The following is a 21,286-nucleotide window of genomic DNA, read 5'->3' on the forward strand; positions in this document are numbered from 1 at the left end:
GGTCTGCTCTTTGCGTTCGTAAGGCCGCGGAAGGTAAGGTATAAGATGCTTGGGATTGTGTGCATCTTGGAGTTGACAGACTCGCTCACTACGCTCGTTCGCTTCAATTACTTTTTGAGCAGTCATCTGCCGTTCTTTGGGACTCGTTTCTTCGTTTGGGCTCGATTCAGAGGCAAGATGAAGGCTTACAGCGCTCTGGCGACCATCGCTGGCGTGGGTACTGTGGTGGCCAAGGGTAAGCAAAATTTGGAGAACTCCTCTTATGAAATTGACTCACGCCCTTCACAGCCGACCCAGCTGCCATCAAGCGTCAAGAATCACCACGCCCCTACGGATATCCGCCTCCGGGATACGGTCTGCCAACTTCGTCTGGCATCTCCGGTCCTGTTGTGTCTACCTCCACCAGTGCTGCTGAGTCTGCCGGAGCCACAGAAGTCTCTCCAATCGGTGCCTCGGACAGCTCCTCTGCTCCAGACTTCACGCCTTCATTCTCCAGCCTTCCTCGCACCGGTGGACCGCTTACCACATCTACAAGCACACGCTACTTCACTGAGTCGATTGTCTGGCCTTTCCCAATCGGTACTTCTGTCACCTCGACTGAAGGCAGTCCTGTCACTCCCAGCAGCTCCAGCTTCTGGTACGGCAACTCTTCTACTACTGCTCTCGTTGGCCCAACTGGTACCGGTGCGGCCAGTCCTACGTCGACCTTCACTTCTCGATCTACAACGACTGTCACGCGTGAGACTACGATTTACCTCTCTCCAGTTCCTACCGGTACGGCCCCTACTGGCTCTACCGAAGGTTCACCAGTCGGTGCCTCTTCGAGCCCATTCTATGGAAATGGAACGTCTTCTAGCACTGCCCTGGCTGGCCCAACAGCTTCGAATGGCTTCTGGCCAACTGGTGTTCCGTCCACGTACGGTGGTTTCAGTACGACTTTGCCGTGGAGTGGATATCCTAGCAGCAGTTCTGGGGGCATTGAGGTGTCGCCAACTGATGCCACGGAGACGACGGATTCGTTCCCGACTACATCATTCTCTGTTTCGTATGGCACTGGGATTTTGTCCTCGTCTTCAGATGACGGCAGCACGGAAGTCTCGCCTGTCACGGGATCGGAAAGTTCTACGTCGACCTCTTCTGGATTTGTGACTTCGACTACGAGGGCCTGGGGTGCTCCGTTGCCGTACGGACCGCAGAGTACGACCTACGGTGGTCCTGAGGCGTATGGGGCTTATGGGCAGAATAAAGGCAGGGGTGGTGGATGGGGATGGTGGGGATGGAGGGGGGAGTGAGGTGAGGAGGTCAGAATCTTGGGAAATGCTTGATGGCGTTGGCTGGTTTGAGATACAAATGACGGGATCGGTGCACTGAGGGAATACATGGCATGGCGGAACAGGCTGGCAAGCACATGCGAATGTATTTGCATAGACGATTTACAGTATGTGAAGAGCAATCTCACGGCTTTGGATTCGGTTTCTCGTCATTACTCATGGCCCCTGCTAGCAAAACGCTGAATAATGTCGCTGTAGTCTAGCTAAGGGGGACGTGGTCTTGTTCAATATGAATTGCGCAGCTCACTTCAAAGCGGTTAAAGAGAACCGAAGAAATACGATAGTGAGATGATTCCGTACTGCGACCTTCCCTGAGGCGAGTTGGACTCTCTGACTAACTTCGAGTCAGATCCATTGATTGATCATCAAGTCCGAATCAGTACTTGCAAGAACAAACTCCAGGGGACAAAAACTTCAACCTCTTTTTGTGTTACGACAACATCTAAGGGGCAACAAGAAGCTACAATTGCGCAACTCATATCATTTTATTTGCTGCAGGAAACATGTCCTCTTCCATAAAGGATGCCGCCGCGCTGCAGCGTCAGATGGAAGCAATAAGCAAGAGTCGCCTACGAGCAGGATCACTACTCGCATTAGAAACGTTGCACACATTTATTTGCACGAGGCAATCCAGATTCCAGATTAACCCTACAATTTGGAGAGTCTCGACATGCTCTCCGCTCGCGACATTCAAGGCCGCCAAGGTCTGCCAGACAGTGCAATGGAACGGAAGATGACGCACGACCCACCACTCGAGACTCCGCGTCAAGCGTTTGCAATCCTTAATACCTGCAAAAGAGAAGGACGCGGTGGGAAACTATGCAGTAGATGTCTGTCACTTCCCCTCAGGACCGAGACGTTCCGGCATGGGTTCCTGCTGTTCCATCCCCATTTACGTTCCCTGATGCACAATGCCGAAATGGGTTGTCCCTTTTGTCTGCTGTGTTTCGCCGCAATCGAACGTGGAAGTGCGCCTGAAGCATTCAAGGCTGCTTTAGCAGAAGTAGATGGGCCTCCAAAGACGCACCTAGTTTGGCTTTGCGGCCAATTCATGGAAGGACTGCTAATGTCGACCACGATTGACCAGGCGCAGTTGCAGACTCATGGTGAGCAGCTCTATGTGACTGTCGGAGGGCCTAAGACCGATCGAGGTGGAAATTACACAGACTCACATACCAGATACGTCCCGCAGATTGGCGAATCCATGAACGTGCCTATGGTCACAGGCTGTCTCTATCTCGTCACTAAGCCAGCAACCCCTCTAGCCAAATGGCTCAGAGGTAGAAAATGTTCAGACGAGATCAAACCATCCAACCCAGACATCTGCCTTCTTATAAAAGATTGGACTCAGCAATGTATCGAAACCCACAAGAACTGCGGCAATCAAAAGTCGGACTTCACTCCATCACGTCTGATACAGATCGGCCGTAAAGGCACCGCCAGTCAACTGGTATCAAGTCGCGATGACTCTGAACCTTATGTGGCCCTCTCATACTGCTGGGGAGGGAATCACGGGTTGAGGTTGACACGGTCCAATCTTACTGCACTGCAAAACTTTCTTGACGTGTCGAAATTGAACAAGACTTGCCGGGAGGCGCTCGAAATCACCCGTCAATTAGGGCTGCAGTACATATGGATAGACGCCCTCTGCATTGTACAAGACGATCTAGAAGATTGGAGCAAGGAATCGCAGTCGATGGCTCAGATTTACGGTAACGCACATGTGACCCTGCTCGCTAATCAAGGGCACAGCAGCCAGGATGGTCTTTTCCTATCGGCAACAGCTCTACGAGAACTCCCGCGTGTCCCCCTCCGCTACTCACATCCGAAGGATGCGAGGCTAACGGAGTAGCATACTTGTGTTTGGAAAGGGCCATCAGTCGGGGGCCGGCAGAAACCCGAGCGTGGTGCCTACAAGAAAGAAAGCTGAGTACGAGATTGATCGTTTTCGGGCCCGAACAAATGTCATTCCACTGTCTAGAGCACATGACTACGGAGCAGGGGGGACGCATCAAGCCGGTCTTTTCTTCTTGGCCTATGTTGCCCGAGGGAAACGACATTAAGCAACGTAGGTTAGATATGCTCCTTAGCTAGTACTAAGCCGTTGCAGATTACAGCTCGCGACAGCTGACTAATCCGCTCGACATCTTTGCTGCAATATCGGGCGTAGTAGGTGGTTTTAGATTAGCAGAATCGTGATCTGAGTATAGCGGAAGTGCTAGAGGAAGCACAGACGTCGTAGGTAGTAGTAAGAGAGTAAGAGTAAAAGAGTAGAAAGCTTTCCTTGCTTGCTTAGTCGACTATACTACGCGCTATAGGCCTTCTTCTATACTCTATTACTGCGTACTAGAAGGTTCTACGTACGCGCAATCGCGTACGAGCACTAGGCAACTCTAGGACTAGTAATACTAAGAATAGGGCCTCGTAGAATAGCTTAGAATACTATAGAATATCGATTTGTAATCGATGTTCTACGAGGTTCCTTCGGTTTCTAGAAGCTACTCTAGAAGGATACCGGTAGAAACTTCTAGTCTACTGCTTACGCAGTCGCCCTAGAGGTTTCTAGAACCTTCTAGCCTAAAAGGGTAGTTAGATAGGGGTCCCCCTAGTTACCTTCCGAATTAGGAAGGTGTTAGGTTAGGTTACGTAACTATTAGGTAATGCTACGTAACTGTTAGGTAGTGTTACGTAACTGTTAGGTAATAGTTACGTAATCGTAACCTAATACCCTAAAAGGGTAGTTTATATAGTACCCTCTTGTCCGCCTACCTAATTAGGAAATAGGGTCTAGGATAAGCTAAGCTTACCCTTCTAAGACGCCCTCCTAAGAGTAGCTTATCTAGAATCTTATAGTCTTATAATCTTAGTCCTTACGGCGTAATAGCTCCTATTAATGCCTATTATTATCCGCGGCCGCGTATAGTCTTCTTAGACTATATATTAAGGCTATAGGAGTCGCTTTAGAAAAAGTCCGAGCTTCCTCTAAAGCTTGCTCTAGAGTCTATAGATACTTAATGTCCTATTCTTACTTATTCTAATACGAATATAGGCGTCCCTATAACGCTAGAATAGCTATAGGCGATAAGCTTATAGACTAGGATAATTCATGCGTACTACACCGCTATTATCCTTAATATTAAAGCCGTATCTAGTGCTAAAAGTACTAAAATCTCGAATCTAACCTCTTAACCTAGTAATCGCGAATAGAGCTTCTTTCTTAAGCATTCTTAGGCTATAATAAGCCTTCTAAGGGCGTATAAATAAGTATTCTAATCGCCCCTAAGCTAATATATCGCCCGATTAATGCACCTTATAATAGGTCCTCTCTTAATCGTAAAAATAAGGGACCTTCTAGGGCTTTAGTAAGGATATCTACTACTTGCTCTTTAGTAGAGATCTAAACTAGCTTAATAAGCCCGTTCTCGTTAGAATCGCGTACAAAGTAATATTGTATATCTATATGCTTTGATTTCGCGTAGTGCTCGGAGCTATTAGCTAATTCTATAGCCGAATTACTATCGGTATAGACCGTAATCGCCCTATCTTCTAGCCCGAGTTCCTTAAGTAAATCTTTAAGGAATATAGCCTCTTTAGTAGCCTCTTTTAGGGCTATATATTCGGATTCGCAGCTAGAGAGGGCTACGGATTTTTGAAGAATAGAACGCTAACTAATAGGTGCTCTATTAGCTAGCAGAAACATATACCCTGTCGTAGATCTACGCGCAGTATAATCGCCCCTCTAATCTGCGTCGCTATATCCTCTAGGAAGGGGCGGAGATTATGCCTTAAATACTAGCGTTTTATCTAGACTATTAGGGTCGTTTAAATACTTCCAGATCCTATTTATCGCTTTAAGGAACTAACCGAGTTAATTGTATTAGTTAGTTATAGGTTGCATCTTACTCCTAAGATAGGCATTAGCTAGGTTATATAACCTAGTGTTACATAACCTATATTACCTAATCCTAATCCCTAAAGTGTCTCTTAGAATGTCTAACTAGACTGCACTTTCTAATAGAGCTAAATATAAGCATATCGTCTACGTAGCACGTAATATAAACGCCTGTCTCTTTATTAAGGAAGGCCGCGCTATCCTTAAGTAAAGGATAGAAGCTATACTTTGCTAGTATAGATTTTAAGTGCAAGTACTACTGCCTACTAGCTTGTTTTAAGCCGTATAAGGCAGAATTTAGGCGATAGACTTTATACTCTTGTCCCTTAACTATAAAACCGGTAGGCTGCTCGACGTATAGTTCCTTATCTATAGGAATATTCGGAAACGCGAGTTTTACGTCTATTTACTCGATTTCCTAATCGTTATACGCTGCTAAATAGAATAGAGCACGCTAGGTTTCGGGACGGCACGTATTACTAAAAGTATCGTCGTAGTCTAGGCCTAGTACCTGCTTAAAACTCTTAGCAACCTACCTACTTTTAAACTTAATAAGCTTGCCGTACGGGTCGCGTTTTGTCTTATAAACCTACCTGCCTTTTACGGCAGTACGGCCCTTAGGTAGCTCGACTAGATCCTAGGTTTTAAGCTTATTTAAGTCGTTAATTTCCGAGGACATAGACGCTAACTAGTCGTCTTTATTAGGGCTATTAATCGCCTCGGAGTAACTCGTAGGATCGTCGCTATTATTACTAGCTATAAGGGCATAGAGGCTTAATTCGTCGTCTAAGCCGTCGTCTTCTAGAGTTCTAGTAGAACGAGAACTCGTAATATCCCCTAAAGTAGTTTTAGGCGCTTTAGAAACTATCTCTAAATCGTCTACTAGCTCGTCGCCCTCTAGAGTATTACTAGAAATACTAGTAGATATTAAATTATATTCTCGTAGGCACTCGTCGGATAGGTATAATATAGTAGAAGTAGAGACAATAAGTAGGAACTAACCGAGTTAATTATATTAGTTAGTTATAGGTTATATCTTACTCCTAAGATAGGTATTAGCTAGGTTATATAACCTAGTGTTATATAACCTATATTACCTAATCCTAATCCCTAAAGTGTCTCTTAGAATATCTAACTAGACTATACTTTCTAATACTCCTACTTAGGCTAGATAGTCTTCTGCCTATATTCCTATATTTAAATCTATCTCTAAATTATAATAAGTTATTAGGTACTATAGTTATATAGTTAGAGCTATATACCTAATCTATCTCTAAATTATAATAAGTTATTAGGTGCTATAGTTATATAGTTAGAGCTATATACCTAATCTATCTTAGTTTAACTCCTTAGCCTAGTATCGTATATACTATAGTAACGTTAATACTAGAGTATATACCTTTTGTTTCTCCTCTAGGCTTTTCTCTTTTAGACTATATATAGATTCCTAGATCCTAATTACTTATTATATATAGCAAGCTACTTCTCCTATAGTATAACTCCTAGGCTTAGTTTTATACGTACTATAATATTTCTAATATTGCAGTACGTATCTTTTATTAATTATCCTAAGGTCTAGAGTTTAATCTATAGTTAGAGTATAAATCTTTTGCCTTTCTCTATATAAGCTAGAGTTGTCTTATAAACTCCTAAAACTATAGCCTATTCTTTAGTTTAGTTAGGCTATTAGCAACTATCTCTTTTATTAGAATATATTCTACTATAACCTTCCTCTACTACTAGAGATATCTAATATAGTTATATATAATATTAATGTATTTAGATCTCTTATAGGTATATATATCCTTAATAAGAGTTAAAGCTACCTAATTGTCTCCTATAATTTATACTAGCCTTAGTTCTCTTACTATATTAGGATATACTTTTATAGTTAGTTAGAATAGGCATTCTCCTACTAACTCTATATAGTCTATCTCCTTTAAGAGTACTACTAGGAACTAAGATTACTTTATATATATATTTATAGCTATATACTTAGCTTCTATTATTAATATTATAATAGACTTTTGCTTCCTACTTATCTAAGAAACTAGAGCTCTATAAAGGAAGAAAATGCTCCTAAGGATTAAGACTCTATCTACTTTATCTATTATATAGTTAGAGTCTAAATATCCTATTAGGCTTCCTTTATTTCTTCTAAATATTAGTTCTAAGTCTTAGGATAACTTTAGGTACCTTACTAGTTTCTTTAGAGCTTATATATACTTCTTAGTTAGGTCTAAGATATATAAGCTTAACCTTCTAAGAGAGAAAGCAATATCTAGTCTTATTATAACTATAGGCTATATCTAGGTACTAGTTTAGCTTTAGTACTCTATCTTATTCTCTCTCTTATTATATAAGCTTATTAGTTTTAGGCTATTATAACTATCTATTAGTAAGAGAGTTAGGTTAGCTATCTCCTTAGTTATTCCTAGCTTTATAAAGTTCTCCTAGATAAAGTATTCTTAATTAAGCTTTAAAGTTCTAGCTTATCTATCTCTTATTAACTTTATCCTAAGGATTTTCTCTAGTTCTCTAAGATCTTTAATCTTAAATACCTTGCCTAGCTATTCCTTAAACTAAAGTATATCTTCTAGCTTTAGTACTATAATTAGAATATTATCTATATAGGTTAGAATTAGAATATTCCTTTCCTAGTAGATAAGAAGGTATAGGTCTACTTCTAATTATATAAACCTAATCTATTTTAACTTTAAGATATAGAGTTTGTTCTAGTCTCTTACTACTTGCTTTAGTCTATATAAGCTTCTTAGGATTTATAGGACTATATTAGGTAGAATCTTAACTCCTAGTAGTAGAATTATAAAGATTTCTTCTTAAAGTTTGCTCTTAGTAAATATATTATTTATATCTACTTAGTAGAGTTCTAGATCCTTTTTATAAACTATAGCTATAAATACTCTTAAGGTATTATACCTAACTATTAGTATAAAGGTCTCTTAGAAATTAACTCTAAACTTCTAAGAGAAACCTCTTATAACTAGTCTTACCTTAAACTTCTTAATAGCTCTACTAATTAATCTCTTTATATTAAATACCTACTTAGATATAATAAGGTTTACTCCTTTAGGTAGAATAACCTCTATCTAGGTATTATTACTTCTTTATATAGTTAGTTCCTTTTAGACTATATCCTTCTATATATATCTCTATTTAGAATCCTAAATTATCTCTTTATAGAACTTTAGAATAGGCACCTCTTATCTCTATATAGAGACTTAAGAGGTAATTGCTATAAATATAGATTCTTAGACCTCTAATAGAGCTTCCTAAATCTACTCCTATTCTTAGCCTTAGACTTAGCTAAGGAATACTCTATAGTACTTAGTACTTAGCTTCTCCTCCTATCTATATTCTCTCTATTTCTTCTAAAGTACTTATTTTATTATTATACTATAAGCTTTTAGCTCTAGGCCTAGTCCTTTATCTAAGATAGATCTCCTTCTCTTTTAGCTATAGGTTTAGTCTTAGTTCTCTTCCTAATCCTTATGTTTTTATAGGTCCTACTATATAATAGTTAATCCTTTTGCTTTTAAATATAGTCTCCTACTAGTACTAGGACTAGCTTGTCTATTATTTTCCTAGCTTAACTTAGGTAGTTTAGTAGTTCTACTTTTCTCCTACTAGAGTTATAGTTCCCTAGAGTTTTCTTCTTCTAGATCCTCTATTCTCTAGTACTCCTTCTTATCCTTTAGTAGAGGTAGTAACTATATAAAGAGTATTTAGCTAGGACCTATAGGTTTAGTTACTATAGCTATAGGTATAGTAGCTATAGAAAGTATAACTACTATTAGCTTCTTTAGAGGTCTACTAACTAGGTTTCTAATAGGTATACTACTTACTTAATTAAGCTTAGGAATATTTAGCTCTATATCTCCTCCTTTCTTATACTTAAACTAAGTAGTAGTACTATAGGCTTTAATAGCTCTTATATTAGGCTCCTAGAAGAGCTATATTTTAGTAGTATTAGGAATATACCTAATAAATATAGTATTTTTGCTTCTATTTATTAGTTTATCTAATCTTATTCTAGCTAGCTAGGACTTAGGATCTATATAGACTACTACTTTGTAACTCTAAACTCTAAAGTATAATACTAAGAGTTAAATACCTAAAAAGGCTTCCTTAGATAATACTTTAAATTTATTAATTTTTAGACTATTAGGAAAGGAATTTCTAATAACTATATAGACTACTAAAGCTTCTAGCTAGAATTTAATAGGTATATAGGTATCTTCTAGTATTGCTTTTATATAGTCTTTAGAGGTTTAGATTAACCTTTTAACTACTCTATTCTAGATAGAGTTATATACTTTAGTTATATAGAAGGAAATTCTATATTCCTTCTTCTATTACTTTAGTATAGTAAGAAGCTCTCTTACTCTATTACTCCTTATAATCTAGAGGGAGTTACCTAATTATAGCTTAGCTTTTACTTTCTAGTTTTTAAGGATACTTAGTATATTTTCTCTAGACTTTATTAGGAAAGTCTATTTCTTTTTTAAGAAGTTATTAATAATCTTAAGCTATTATTTATATCCTAATTTTAAGATAGGTAAAGGACTATAAATATTAATAGAAACTAGAGATAACTTTTAGAGTTTCCTTTTAGTTTCTTTTCTTTTATATTTCTTTATTTTTACTAAGAAATATACTCTATAAGGTTAGTATTTCTTTAGAATAGGAATCTAAGCCTTTAAGTTAGATACTTTATATAGGTTTCTAAGAAGACTTTTTCTAAAATATATAAGTCTTCTATACTAAAGCTCCTACTACTTCTAAGTTTTTTCTTAAGCTTTAAAGATATAGGCTTTATTCTTTTAGTTTTAATTAAAGTATAATATTATAAGCTCCTATAATATATTATTAATCTCCTTAATAAATAGTACTTCTTCTAATAGTTTTATTTAGATAACTAGTTTCCTAGATAATAAAATAAGTATAAATTTTAGTAGTTAAATACTATACTACTAGCTAAATTAGCTCTAAGAAATAAGATTTACTCCTAGACTAGGTATAAAGAGAATATTCTTAAGAATAATCTATTTTCCTCTTTTTCTACTTATTACTATATTTTCTATATATATAGCTATTAAATAGCTACTTCTAACTTTAATCTACTTTTTCCTCTAAAGAGATTTTAGTTCTCTAAAAAGTAATTCTTAGTTAGTTATATATAATAAAGTATAGAAGTTAAGTAGCTATCTTAATAGTATATACTTGCCTTTTGCTTCTATAGTTAAGTATATAACTTTATTAATATTATTATCCTCTAATAGAGATTAAGATACTTTAGATACTATAGAAAGCTCTATATCTTCTTAGGTAGTATATATCTTCTTAGAAAACTTCCTTAAAGTTTATTTCTTTTTAAGAGATTAGACTTTTAAGTTAAGTTTCTTTACTATTTCTTTTAATACTTCTTTATTTAGTAAAGATCTCCTTCTAAATATACTTTTTCTAAGTAGTATTCTTCTTTTCTCTACTCTACTAGCCTATTTTAAGTTAATAGTTCTTTTAGCTTTATTAAGGTATAGATACTTAGTAATACCTCTAAAATGCTCCTCCTTATAGAAGTAGTATTTTAGCTTTATGCCTTAGATCCCTCTTCTCTTAGTAAATATTACTATTTCTTATAACTAGTATCTATACTATATTAACTCCTCTACTTTAAGGAGTTAGAGGATTTCTTTAGAGTCTAAGTTCTTCTAAGCTTAGATAGTCTGCCTTATACTTTTATACTTAGCTAGGAGTATAAAGAGCAGATACTTAATCCTTATATTAGGAGTCTTATAGTATAACTCTCTCTAGTTAATCTCTATAATCCTCCTCCTAAGATTGCTAAGGTAGACCTATAATTTCCTAATTATATCCTTTAGTTCTATTTTAAAGGTTATAAATTCTTAGATAATAGCTATTATATATACCTATTAGACTTTGCTATATTTCCTATATAGCTTTGTCTAGATATTATATACTCTTGTCTTATCTATTACCTTATCTTAGTTATCTATATAAAGACTTTCTATTAGAATATAGATTGCCTTTATATTATCCTTCTGCTATTTTAGGCTAAACTCTAAAAAGGCAGTACCTTTCTCTTTACTTAATAAAGCCTTAGATAAAGCCTTAGATAACTTAGCTAAGGTAGGTACTAATAATCCCTTTAAGTCTAAGATTGTCTAGAAGATTTCTTTTCCTCTAAGTATATTTTCCTATAGCTTAAACTATAGTCTCTAGTTCTCCCTTATTAGGATTAGTGTTCTCCTCCTATCTAACTTACTTATTAAATCTATTTCTACAAAATTAAACAAACAAATCTAAACTCTAGAAATATAAGCTCTTTTAATCTAATTAGCAGCTTCTAGATTTCTGCCTTCCCTAGTTACTAAGACTCTTCTCTCTTAGATAAGGTATCTAAGGACTCTTCTCTCTTATAGGAGTTAGTTAGGTTCTTAGGTAGAGAACCTCTAAAAGATCTACCTTCTTAGAAGGGCACTACTAGCTAGTTCTAAGGTATTAGCAGTACTTAGTACTTAGGCCTAGTCTTATCTACTTAGGTACTATAGTCTAAGGCTAATCCTTTCTTCTTTATACTCCTTTAGTATGCCTCTCTTTTAAAGCAGAGTGTGCCTTACTAGGCTTTTCTCTGTCTTACCTGCCCTTTAGGGACTTCTAGCTTATAACTAGGATCTTCTAAAGCTTTAAGGCAGTGTAGATAGGATATGCCTCTAGTCTTCCTTATGCTCTTTTCCTGCTTCTCTGTCTAGTTAATACTATAGGTCCTATAAGAGGTAACACGTGTTACTTTAAGGATAAGAAGGCTAACTCTTTCTACTTAGGGCCTCTCTGCAAACCCGGGCTTATAACCTGTTAAATTGTATTCTCGTAGGCACTCGTCGGATAGGTATAATATAGTAGAAGTAGAGACAATAAGTAGGAACTAACCGAGTTGATTGTGTTAGTTAGTTATAGGTTGCATCTTACTCCTAAGATAGGTATTAGCTAGGTTATGTAACCTAGTGTTACATAACCTATGTTACCTAATCCTGATCCCTAAAGTGTCTCTTAGAATGTCTAACTGGACTGCACTTTCCAACAGTAGATCTAGAATCGTTGTTTCTAGAGCTAGGATCTAGTAGATTATTAGACGTATCTAGAAAGATTTGATTTTTGCTACTAGAGGAAGCTTAGACCGGGTCCGAGCTTACTCTAGAATTTCCAAGCGAGATAGTCGATTCTAGAGGCGTTTCTTCTCTATTCTTAGAAGGTTTATAGTATTGCCCTTCTAATATAGTAACGTCTCGCGCCCAAACTACCCTCCTAGACTCTAAATCGTATAGCTTATAGATATTTAAGTCGCTATACCCTATAAGAATCGCTTTCTTAGCTCGAGTGTCTAGTTTCTTAGCTTTTACTCGAGTATAGTAAGCTATAGAACCGAAGATTCTTATATTATCTAGATTAGGAGGCTTGTTATATCTTAATTCGTAAGGGGATTTAAAGCCTAACGACGAGTACGGTGTTCTATTATATAGGAATATAGCCGCTTCTAAAGCCTCGCCCTAAAACGTCTTAGGAAGCCCCGATTCTAGTAATAAGGCGCGTACTTTGCCTAAAAGTGTCCTATTAGGTCGTTCTATAAGCCCGTTTTGTTCGGGGTTATAAGGGCTACTAAGCTCGTGTTTTACGCCGCTATTCTTAAGTAGGGTTTCTACTTTAGAACTAACGAGCTCTTTTGCGTTATCGCTTTTTAAGACTTTTAGTCTAGGACGTTTATTACTAGAATTCGAGTCAGAATTCTCGGTACGTAGTTTAAAGTCTTTAAAACACGAGAAAGCTTCGGATTTTCTAGAAATCAAATTCGCCTCTATATACCTAGTATAATTATCGATAAAACTAATAAAGTAACGATACCCTTTATTAGTAGGAGGCTCTATAGGGCCGCAAATATCGCAGCTTACTTTATCTAGATAACTCTTAGCTTTCTCGGTTATAGCGCGACTTATTTTACGAGTATGTTTACTAGAAATACATACCTCGCACGTAGGGCTTATATTCTCGGCAGATACCCCTAATCTTTTAAGAGTATTATCGCCTATATGCCCTAATCGTTTATGCCAAATATCGGCGTCGCTTTTAGACTCTAAATAGAGTGCCTCTTCCTTTACTTCCTTAGAATAAGGAGTAGGAATAGAGATATTTAACTTATAGAGCGATTTATTAAGGATTGCCTTAGTTAATAAATCGTTCTGCGAGTTAAATAACTCTATTACGCCGTTCTTAAGTCGGGCATAAACATTACGGGTATCTAGCTGCGAAAGCGAGACTAGATTAAGCCGGAATTCCGGTGTATATAGGTAGTTAGTTAGAATAGCGACTTTATTAGTATCTTTAAATCGTATTCTAACGTTGCCTACCCCGTAGGAGGTTATAGTACCCGAGTTCCCCTACCTTATAGTAGTAGTCTTATTAGTAAAAGTCGTAAAATACGATCTATTACTAATAATATGTCGGCTAGCACCCGAATCTAGGACCTAATCCTGATTTTCTATAGAGGTAGTCCGAGCTCCCTCTAGAGGTATCCGAGCTTCCTCTAGAGTCGGATTACTAGAATTCGAGTTTCTAGAGTAAAGAGAGATTGCTTCTTCTTCTAGAGTCTCGATTCTAGACGCCCGAGCTTCCTCTAACGGAGAATTAACTATATAGCGCTCTTAAATAGAGAAACAGCGAGTAGGGTCGTCTACTAAAGTATATAATAAATCGACTTCCTCCCCTTCTTCGTTAGTTATAAGGATAGGTTCCTTATAACTAGTAGAGGGCTTAGAGGCGCTATTAGATTCGCGTTTACGCCACTAAGGCGGGCGTTTATTCGGGTGTTTACTATAGGAGTCGTCTTCTAAATACCCCTCTTTCTTATAGTACGAGCAGTACTTAGAGGCATCTTTAGAGCCCTTTTTATTAAGGCGTTTAGAGCTCTTACACTTCTGCTTAGTAGCCTTACTACTACTACCGAATTTACGCGACGAGCTAGAGTATAATATAGTCTCTTTAGTATTATACCTTCTAGATTCGTCGAGTATATTCGCGAATAGAATCTCTAGAGTAAAGACATCCTCGTTACTTCTAAGACTTTAACTTATAGAAGTAATAAACGAGTCGTAGTCGTCGTTTAGGTTATTTAGAGTCTAAGCAATAATTACTTGCTTAGGTAGTTCTATACCCTTCGCCTTAAGTTAATCGTATAGGCGCCGTATAGAGTTAATATAAGACTCTATAGAACCCGAGGATTCTAAAGTCGATTAAAATAGCTCTTTATAAAGTAAGAACTTAGAATTAAATCCCTTAGGGGAGTATAATTCTTCGAGCGTATTCTAAGCGTCCTTAGCCGTTGCTTTATTAGAGATTTAAAGCAACGGGCCGTCCTCTACGCCTAGCCGAATAGCTGCGAGAGCCTTAGCTATAATAGAAAGCTCTAGGTTTTCTTGTTCTAGAGCTTCTAGATAGCCCTTTTCGGTTAGGTAAGAGCGCATTCTAAGGGCCTAAATCTCGTAGTTTTCTTAGCCCTTTAGGCGCGCAAACGTAAAGGATTTATCGCTTAGAGACATCTTGTTTTCCGGCCGAAATTCGTTGTTTTCTCTAGAGAGAATAGCACGGCTAGCAGCTTACTTTCTTAGTTACCCCTTAAGTTTAGCCTTCGCCGTCTATACCCTTTAGTATACCGCTTGCTAGGAGGTCCGGCTAGTATAACGGTTTTTCTAACTCCTAGTACTCTTATTTATCCTAGTTTCCTAGGCAAGAGGTAGCAGGGACTATGCGGGCTACAGGCTCTCTAGTATTAGTCGGTACGGGTATTCTCGCTCGCTAGGATCGTAGGAGAGGTAAAGGGCGTTCCGTAGGCGTCGAAATCGTAGAAATCCGTCGAGAAACAAGCGAGATATAGTCGTTCGAAATCGAGGTATCTTGTTTTCTAGAGAAAGTGCTCGAGCTTTCTCTTAGAGTCGTCCGTACGTTTTCTAGGCTATAAGCAGGCCGGGCTTATAACCTTTTAGATTAGCAGAATCGTAATCTAAGTATAGCGGAAGTACTAGAGGAAGCATAGACGTCGTAGGTAGATAGAGAGTAGTAGTAACAGAGTAAGAGTAAAAGAGTAGAAAGCTTTCCTTGCTTACTTAGTCGACTATACTACGCGCTATAGGCCTTCTTATATACTCTATTACTGCGTACTAGAAGGTTCTACGTACGCGCAATCGCGTACGAGTACTAGGCAACTCTAGGACTAGTAATACTAAGAATAGGGCCTTATAGAATAGCTTAGAATACTATAGAATATCGATTTGTAATCGATGTTCTACGAGGTTCCTTCGGTTTCTAGAAGCTACTCTAGAAGGATACCGGTAGAAACTTCTAGTCTACTGCTTATGTAGTCGCTCTAGAGGTTTCTAGAACCTTCTAGCCTAAAAGGGTAGTTAGATAGGGGTCCCCCTAGTTACCTTCCGAATTAGGAAGGTATTAGGTTAGGTTACGTAACTATTAGGTAATATTACGTAACTGTTAGGTAGTGTTACGTAACTATTAGGTAATAGTTACGTAATCGTAACCTAATACTCTAAAAGGGTAGTTTATATAGTACTCTCTTATCCGCCTACCTAATTAGGAAATAGGGTCTAGGATAAGCTAAGCTTACCCTTCTAAGAGATTTCTAGCTTTAATTCTAGATCCTTAGAGTAGTAGGAGGTCTAATAATATTTACTATAGGTCGAGAATATCGTTTTAGCTTAAGAAATCTAATTCCTAGCTTAGAAGTATAAATTCTAGCTTCTAGATCTAGATTCTAAGACTAGATTCTAGATTCTTACTTTAGAATCTAGATTATAGCTCTAAAAACAAGATTCTAGCTTCTAAGACGAGATTCCTAACTTAGATTATAGATTCTAGTAGCTTCTACTACTTCTATAATTAATAATTTATACTAGGAATCTCGTTTTAAGCTAAGGAATCTAGATTCTAGTACTAAAAACGAGATTCTAGTACTAAAAACGAAATTCTAGCTTCTAAAACGAGATTCTACTACCCCCTACTACTTCTAAAATCTAGATACTATACTAGGAATCTCGTTTTAAGCTAAGGAATCTAGATTATAGTACTAAAAATAAGATTCTAGTACTAAACACGAGATTCTAGTAAGATTCTAGCTTCTAAAACGAGATACTAGTTTCTAAAATAAGATTCCCGACTTAGATTATAGATTCTAGTAGTTTCTACTACTTCTAGAATCTATAAGTTATACTAGGAATCTCGTTTTAGCTTAAGGAATCTAGATTCTAGCTTTAAAAATAAGATTCTAGCTCTTAAAACAAGATTCCTAATATAGTATTTAGATTATAAGTATAGTAGAAACTATTAGAATCTAGAATCTAAGTCGGGAATCTTATTTTACTCTAAGGAATCTAGATTCTAGAGCTAAAAACGAGATTCTAGCTTAAAAATCTAGATTCTAGTACTTTAATCGAGATTCCTCTACTAGAATCTAGATTCTAAAAGTAGTAGAAGCTATTAGAATTTAAAATATAAGTTAGGTATCTCGTTTTAACTTAAGGAATCTAGATTCTAGCTCTAAAAATTAGATTTTAGCTTTAAAAATAGAATTCTAGTAAGATTCTAGCTTCTAAAACTAGATTCCTAATAGAGTATCTAGACTCTAGAAGTATTAGAGGTAGTTAGAATCTAGAACCTAGATCGGGAATCTCGTTTGACTCTAAGGAATCTAGATTCTAGCTCTAAAAATAAAATTCTAGCTTTAAAATCGAAAGTCTAGAAGATTCTAGCTTTTAAAACGAGATTCCTATTATAGTATCTAGATTCTTAGAGTAGTAGAAGCTACTAGAATTTATAATTTATATTAGGAATCTCGTTTTAGCTTAAGGAATCTAAGTTAAAGCTCTAAAATTAAATCCTAGCTCTAAAAACTAGATTCTAGCTCTTAAAATAAGATTCCTAGTATAGTATCTAGATTCTTAAAGTAGTAAAAATAATTAGAATCTAGAATCTAAGTCGGGAATCTTGTTTTACTATAAGGAATTTAGATTCTAGTACTAAAAATAAAATTCTAGTACTAGAAATAAGATTCTAGCTCTTAAAATAAAATTTCTTTTATAGTATCTAGATTCTAAAAGTAGTAGAACTTATTAGAGCCTAGAATATAAGTCGGGAATCTCGTTTTACTATAAGGAATCTAGATTTTAGCTCTAAAAATAAGATTCTAGCTCTAAAAACGAAATTCTAGCTATTAAAACGAGATTCCTAGCTTAGTATTTAGATTCTAGAAGTAGTAGAAGCTATTAAAAGCTAAAATCTATATCGAGAATCTTATTTTACTATAAGGAATCTCGATTCTAGCTTAAAAATCGATATTCTAGCTCTAAAAATAAAATTCTAGCTTTTAAAATAGTTACCTTATAGTATTACTAGAATAGTTCTTAGGTCTATTCTAGATAAGCCTACGACGTATAAAGGCTAGTAGTCTTATTATGCTTTAGATCTTATATACGTATTATAAGTAGTCGATAGTCTAGTATATATATAGAGCTACCCTTCCTACTATATACCTTCTATAGTTATAATATCGGTCCTTTAGCTATAATATAGCGATAGGCATCCTATATATACTAAGAAAACGATAGTAAGAGGCGCTTATAAGAAAACGCTAGAGCTAGTAGTAAGTCCTTATATATAGTAAGGGAGGTTCCTTAAACTTATCGAGCTATAGATAGACTTAAAATAGCTCGTTCTCGTCGGTATCCTTAAATAAGAATTAGTTTCGCGGCTAGCTTACTAAGCGATTTAGCTTTTCTTTTGCTACGTATTAATCCTTTTATACTAGTCCTCGAATCGCTTTATTTCTATTTTATTTCTAAATTCGCTCGTACGCTAGATAACTTCGTTATATACTACTTAACTAATTACTAGTTCTACTATAGTATAAGAGCTAGGAGTATATAGCTCGAGAGGCGTAGCTTATTAGATATTAAAGTATAACGGCTAGTACTACTTATACTTAGTATAGGATAAAAGTATATAGAACGTATATAAACGAAGAAGGCAAGAATTATTCTTAATATCTCTAGATAGAGAGTCTAGAGGCGCTTAATATATTACTATATTCTACTCTTATATATAGTATACTTTACGCTTTAGGTCTTATATAGTAGTAATCGCTTTATCTATAGCGGAAGGTCTCTTATCGTTAGTAGTAAGACTTTCGCGATCTATTAGTAGCACTATTATCTACTCTAATAAGTATATAAAGTCTCTCGGTAATATTAGAGCTATATATAAATATACTATAACCGGTAGCTCGTTTAGATAGCCGACAAATTATAGAGGTCGCTACGATAGTTTTCGTATAATTATACGAGAAGTAAAGAAGCGCGTAAGAGTACTAGACGCGTTATATAAATATAGAAGTAAGTAGTATAGAGGTATAGTACTAAATACGAACGAAGTATATATAAAAGGAAGGTTAGGTACTTATTAGTTAAGCTATATAATACTCTTCCCGAATTAACTTAAAGTTATAGACGAAGCTTTAGCTTATAGTACGGGAGTTTTAACTTTAATATTACTAAGCTCTAGAATATATATTAACTAATATGCCGGATAGGACGAATATAGTAACGCGTATAGACGATACTACTTAGAGCGTGCTCTAATCCGCGCCCTCTAAGAACTAGTAGTTATATAAGTATCTCGATATAATTAAGAGACACCCTATATTTTAAAGCCTCTTTCCGCTCGTTCTACGTATAAGCCGATAATAAAAACACTACCGAGGAAGACGGGACGATCTCCGCACTATAAGCTACTCTCGTAGTTAGCCCCTACGAGCGCGTTAGGCGAAGCGGCATAGATTAGCTAAACAACATTTACTCTGGATTCAACCTACCTATTTGTAATATTCTCTGCCTTATATAGATGCGCCTTCACGACCGCTTCGTTATGTGCTACTGCGCAACCCACCGCCTCCGGATCTTCCACATCCGCAGCTCTAGCATCGGCTTCGACCACAGCCTTAGCTACCGCTGTACTAATTCAGAAAGCGTCTGGATGGCGTTCGTCCAGAGCCACCAACTTGCAGTACTACCTTGTGTGACCATACTGCGCCGCGTTGGGAGTGGGTCTGGCTCATGCGTGTGTTCTCTAGACTTAACAAGATGAGTTGCGGGTCGCTTGATCTGCCTCAGTATGGTCGCTGCGTCCAGTTGCTGGCAGCCGCATAAACCATGCACGCGTTCGGTAGCGTGCAGGCGTGACTCGCGTTCAGTGCAGAAGTCGGGATGATACCGGTTGAGCCATGGACAACACGGGTGAGATCAGGAAGAGCGATCTGGGTGCTGGGTGTATGAAACGGAGTTGGAAGCGTATTCGAGAGACAACGAGCTCAAGATTTCATCCCTGCCGAACTCTCAGGCCATGCATGCTGTACATGCAGCGGAAGAGTGCAGCAAAGGCAGTGATGTTTGCTTCCGTTTGTAGCCACTTCATCCTGCATTCGCAATCGTTCAACATCGCATGCCAACCACTCTGGATCCAAGCCAAGCAAGTAAGGATGACCAAAGACGACTAACATCCGCTACTAACAACGGATGAGATCGACATCGCTCGACAACTGAACTGGCCGCTCATTATTTGCTATTCCTGTCGGCAGTTGAGCCGCCTAAGAGTATGTTCTAACTGCGACTGAAGCGAGATTTTTCATTAACTTCGACTTTTGCAGTGCTCGTGCTCGAGGAACGGTCCAGATACGACATGCGTTGACTGCCTCTCATCCGGAAGTCTCTGCAACAAGCCTCACAAACCATACGGAGAATGGATCGTTCAAAGCGGCAATTTGTAAAAACTCACTCTCGAGCCGATTGGAATGGAGTATCAGAAGTCGCCGCTGTAGCACATTCGGGCGGGTCAGTATCAGGAACAGCCATTGCCATCGAACTGGACATCTCCAAGTGGACCCTACATGATGCCGCGAGAGCGGCGCAGACTAAAGGGTAATGTCGAGCAGAGATCTTTGGAACAAAAAACTTCGCAGGCTGGTCTCCTGAACGATCCTTCGGAGATCAACAATCCAGTCTCTAGTCCATCGTCGCCGTTCGATGGGACTGGCAACGTTGTTGAATACCTGCTAAGCGAGAACATACGACTGCCGCACGCACTTTGACGTATTATCAATCGGCAGCCCAATGGGAATGGTCGAAAGGCCACATCGATGGCCCATTGTTGCATTCAAACGCATCGATCGATCACGCCGGGAAACCCTGGTACTCAGATGGATCGAATGGACAAGGCCACGATACGGGCCGTGGTGGCGTGGTGTCGTGGGGGGAGACACCAGATATGAGAGGCCATGGGCTAGAACACAATCTTCTGCAGATTGACGGAGACATTCGGCTGTCTGAAGTCACCAAGACGTGCCAGCCGGTCACAAATTCACAGTCAGGCGGATCTCCAGCTTTGCTATTTGAGGGAAGAGAGGAGGTCAGAAACTCGCAATTCGCCGGTTCTCCATCTCTGGAGGACCGAATGCCGACCTTCGACGATCCTCTGCGCTGCACTACAGATGATGACATCGAGGTAATGTCGCTGGACCTTGAAATTACGGTTCAGGAAGATGCCAGCAGGTGTCTTCCACTTTCGATCCAAGATGGAGTTTGCGTGGCGTAATGGTGATGTCTGGATCTAGGATAGCGATAGCTGTGGCCTGTGCTCCCTCGAGGTGACATAGGCATTCGGAAAGCATCAAATTTTGGCGATCTCCTGGTACCCGAGGCGTAATGGTAGCTAATGTTGACTTCGAGAGGCTACGATAGGTTAGTCCTGACAGCTTGATCTGATTTACTTTGATCTCCGCCCTAGTTTGATGGCCTCGCCATTCATACTACCTCTATGATCACGAAACTATGCCACTTTTCTTTAGCCCAGTTTGATGGCATTTGCCATTCATACTGCTGACACAGGATACTCGTGCCTCTCCTGCATCTCT

General features: G+C 38.1%; 2 protein-coding genes across 2 annotated transcripts; both read left to right on the top strand.

Annotated features, from left to right (window-relative positions):
- Positions 1–177: 177 nt before the first annotated feature.
- RHO25_010312 (uncharacterized protein) lies at positions 178–1,292 on the top strand (the record flags this gene model as incomplete). The annotated part of the gene is made up of 2 exons (XM_023602772.2): positions 178–235; positions 289–1,292. The coding sequence occupies 2 exons, from the start codon at positions 178–180 to the stop codon at positions 1,290–1,292; spliced, it is 1,062 nt and encodes a 353-aa protein (XP_023451242.2).
- Positions 1,293–2,250: 958 nt separating this feature from the next.
- RHO25_010313 (uncharacterized protein) lies at positions 2,251–3,183 on the top strand (the record flags this gene model as incomplete). The annotated part of the gene is made up of 1 exon (XM_065603285.1): positions 2,251–3,183. The coding sequence occupies one exon, from the start codon at positions 2,251–2,253 to the stop codon at positions 3,181–3,183; it is 933 nt and encodes a 310-aa protein (XP_065459357.1).
- Between the last annotated feature and the right edge of the window lie 18,103 nt (positions 3,184–21,286).

This window comes from Cercospora beticola, chromosome 7 (genome assembly GCF_033473495.1).
Source record: "Cercospora beticola chromosome 7, complete sequence".
NCBI lineage: Eukaryota > Fungi > Ascomycota > Dothideomycetes > Mycosphaerellales > Mycosphaerellaceae > Cercospora > Cercospora beticola.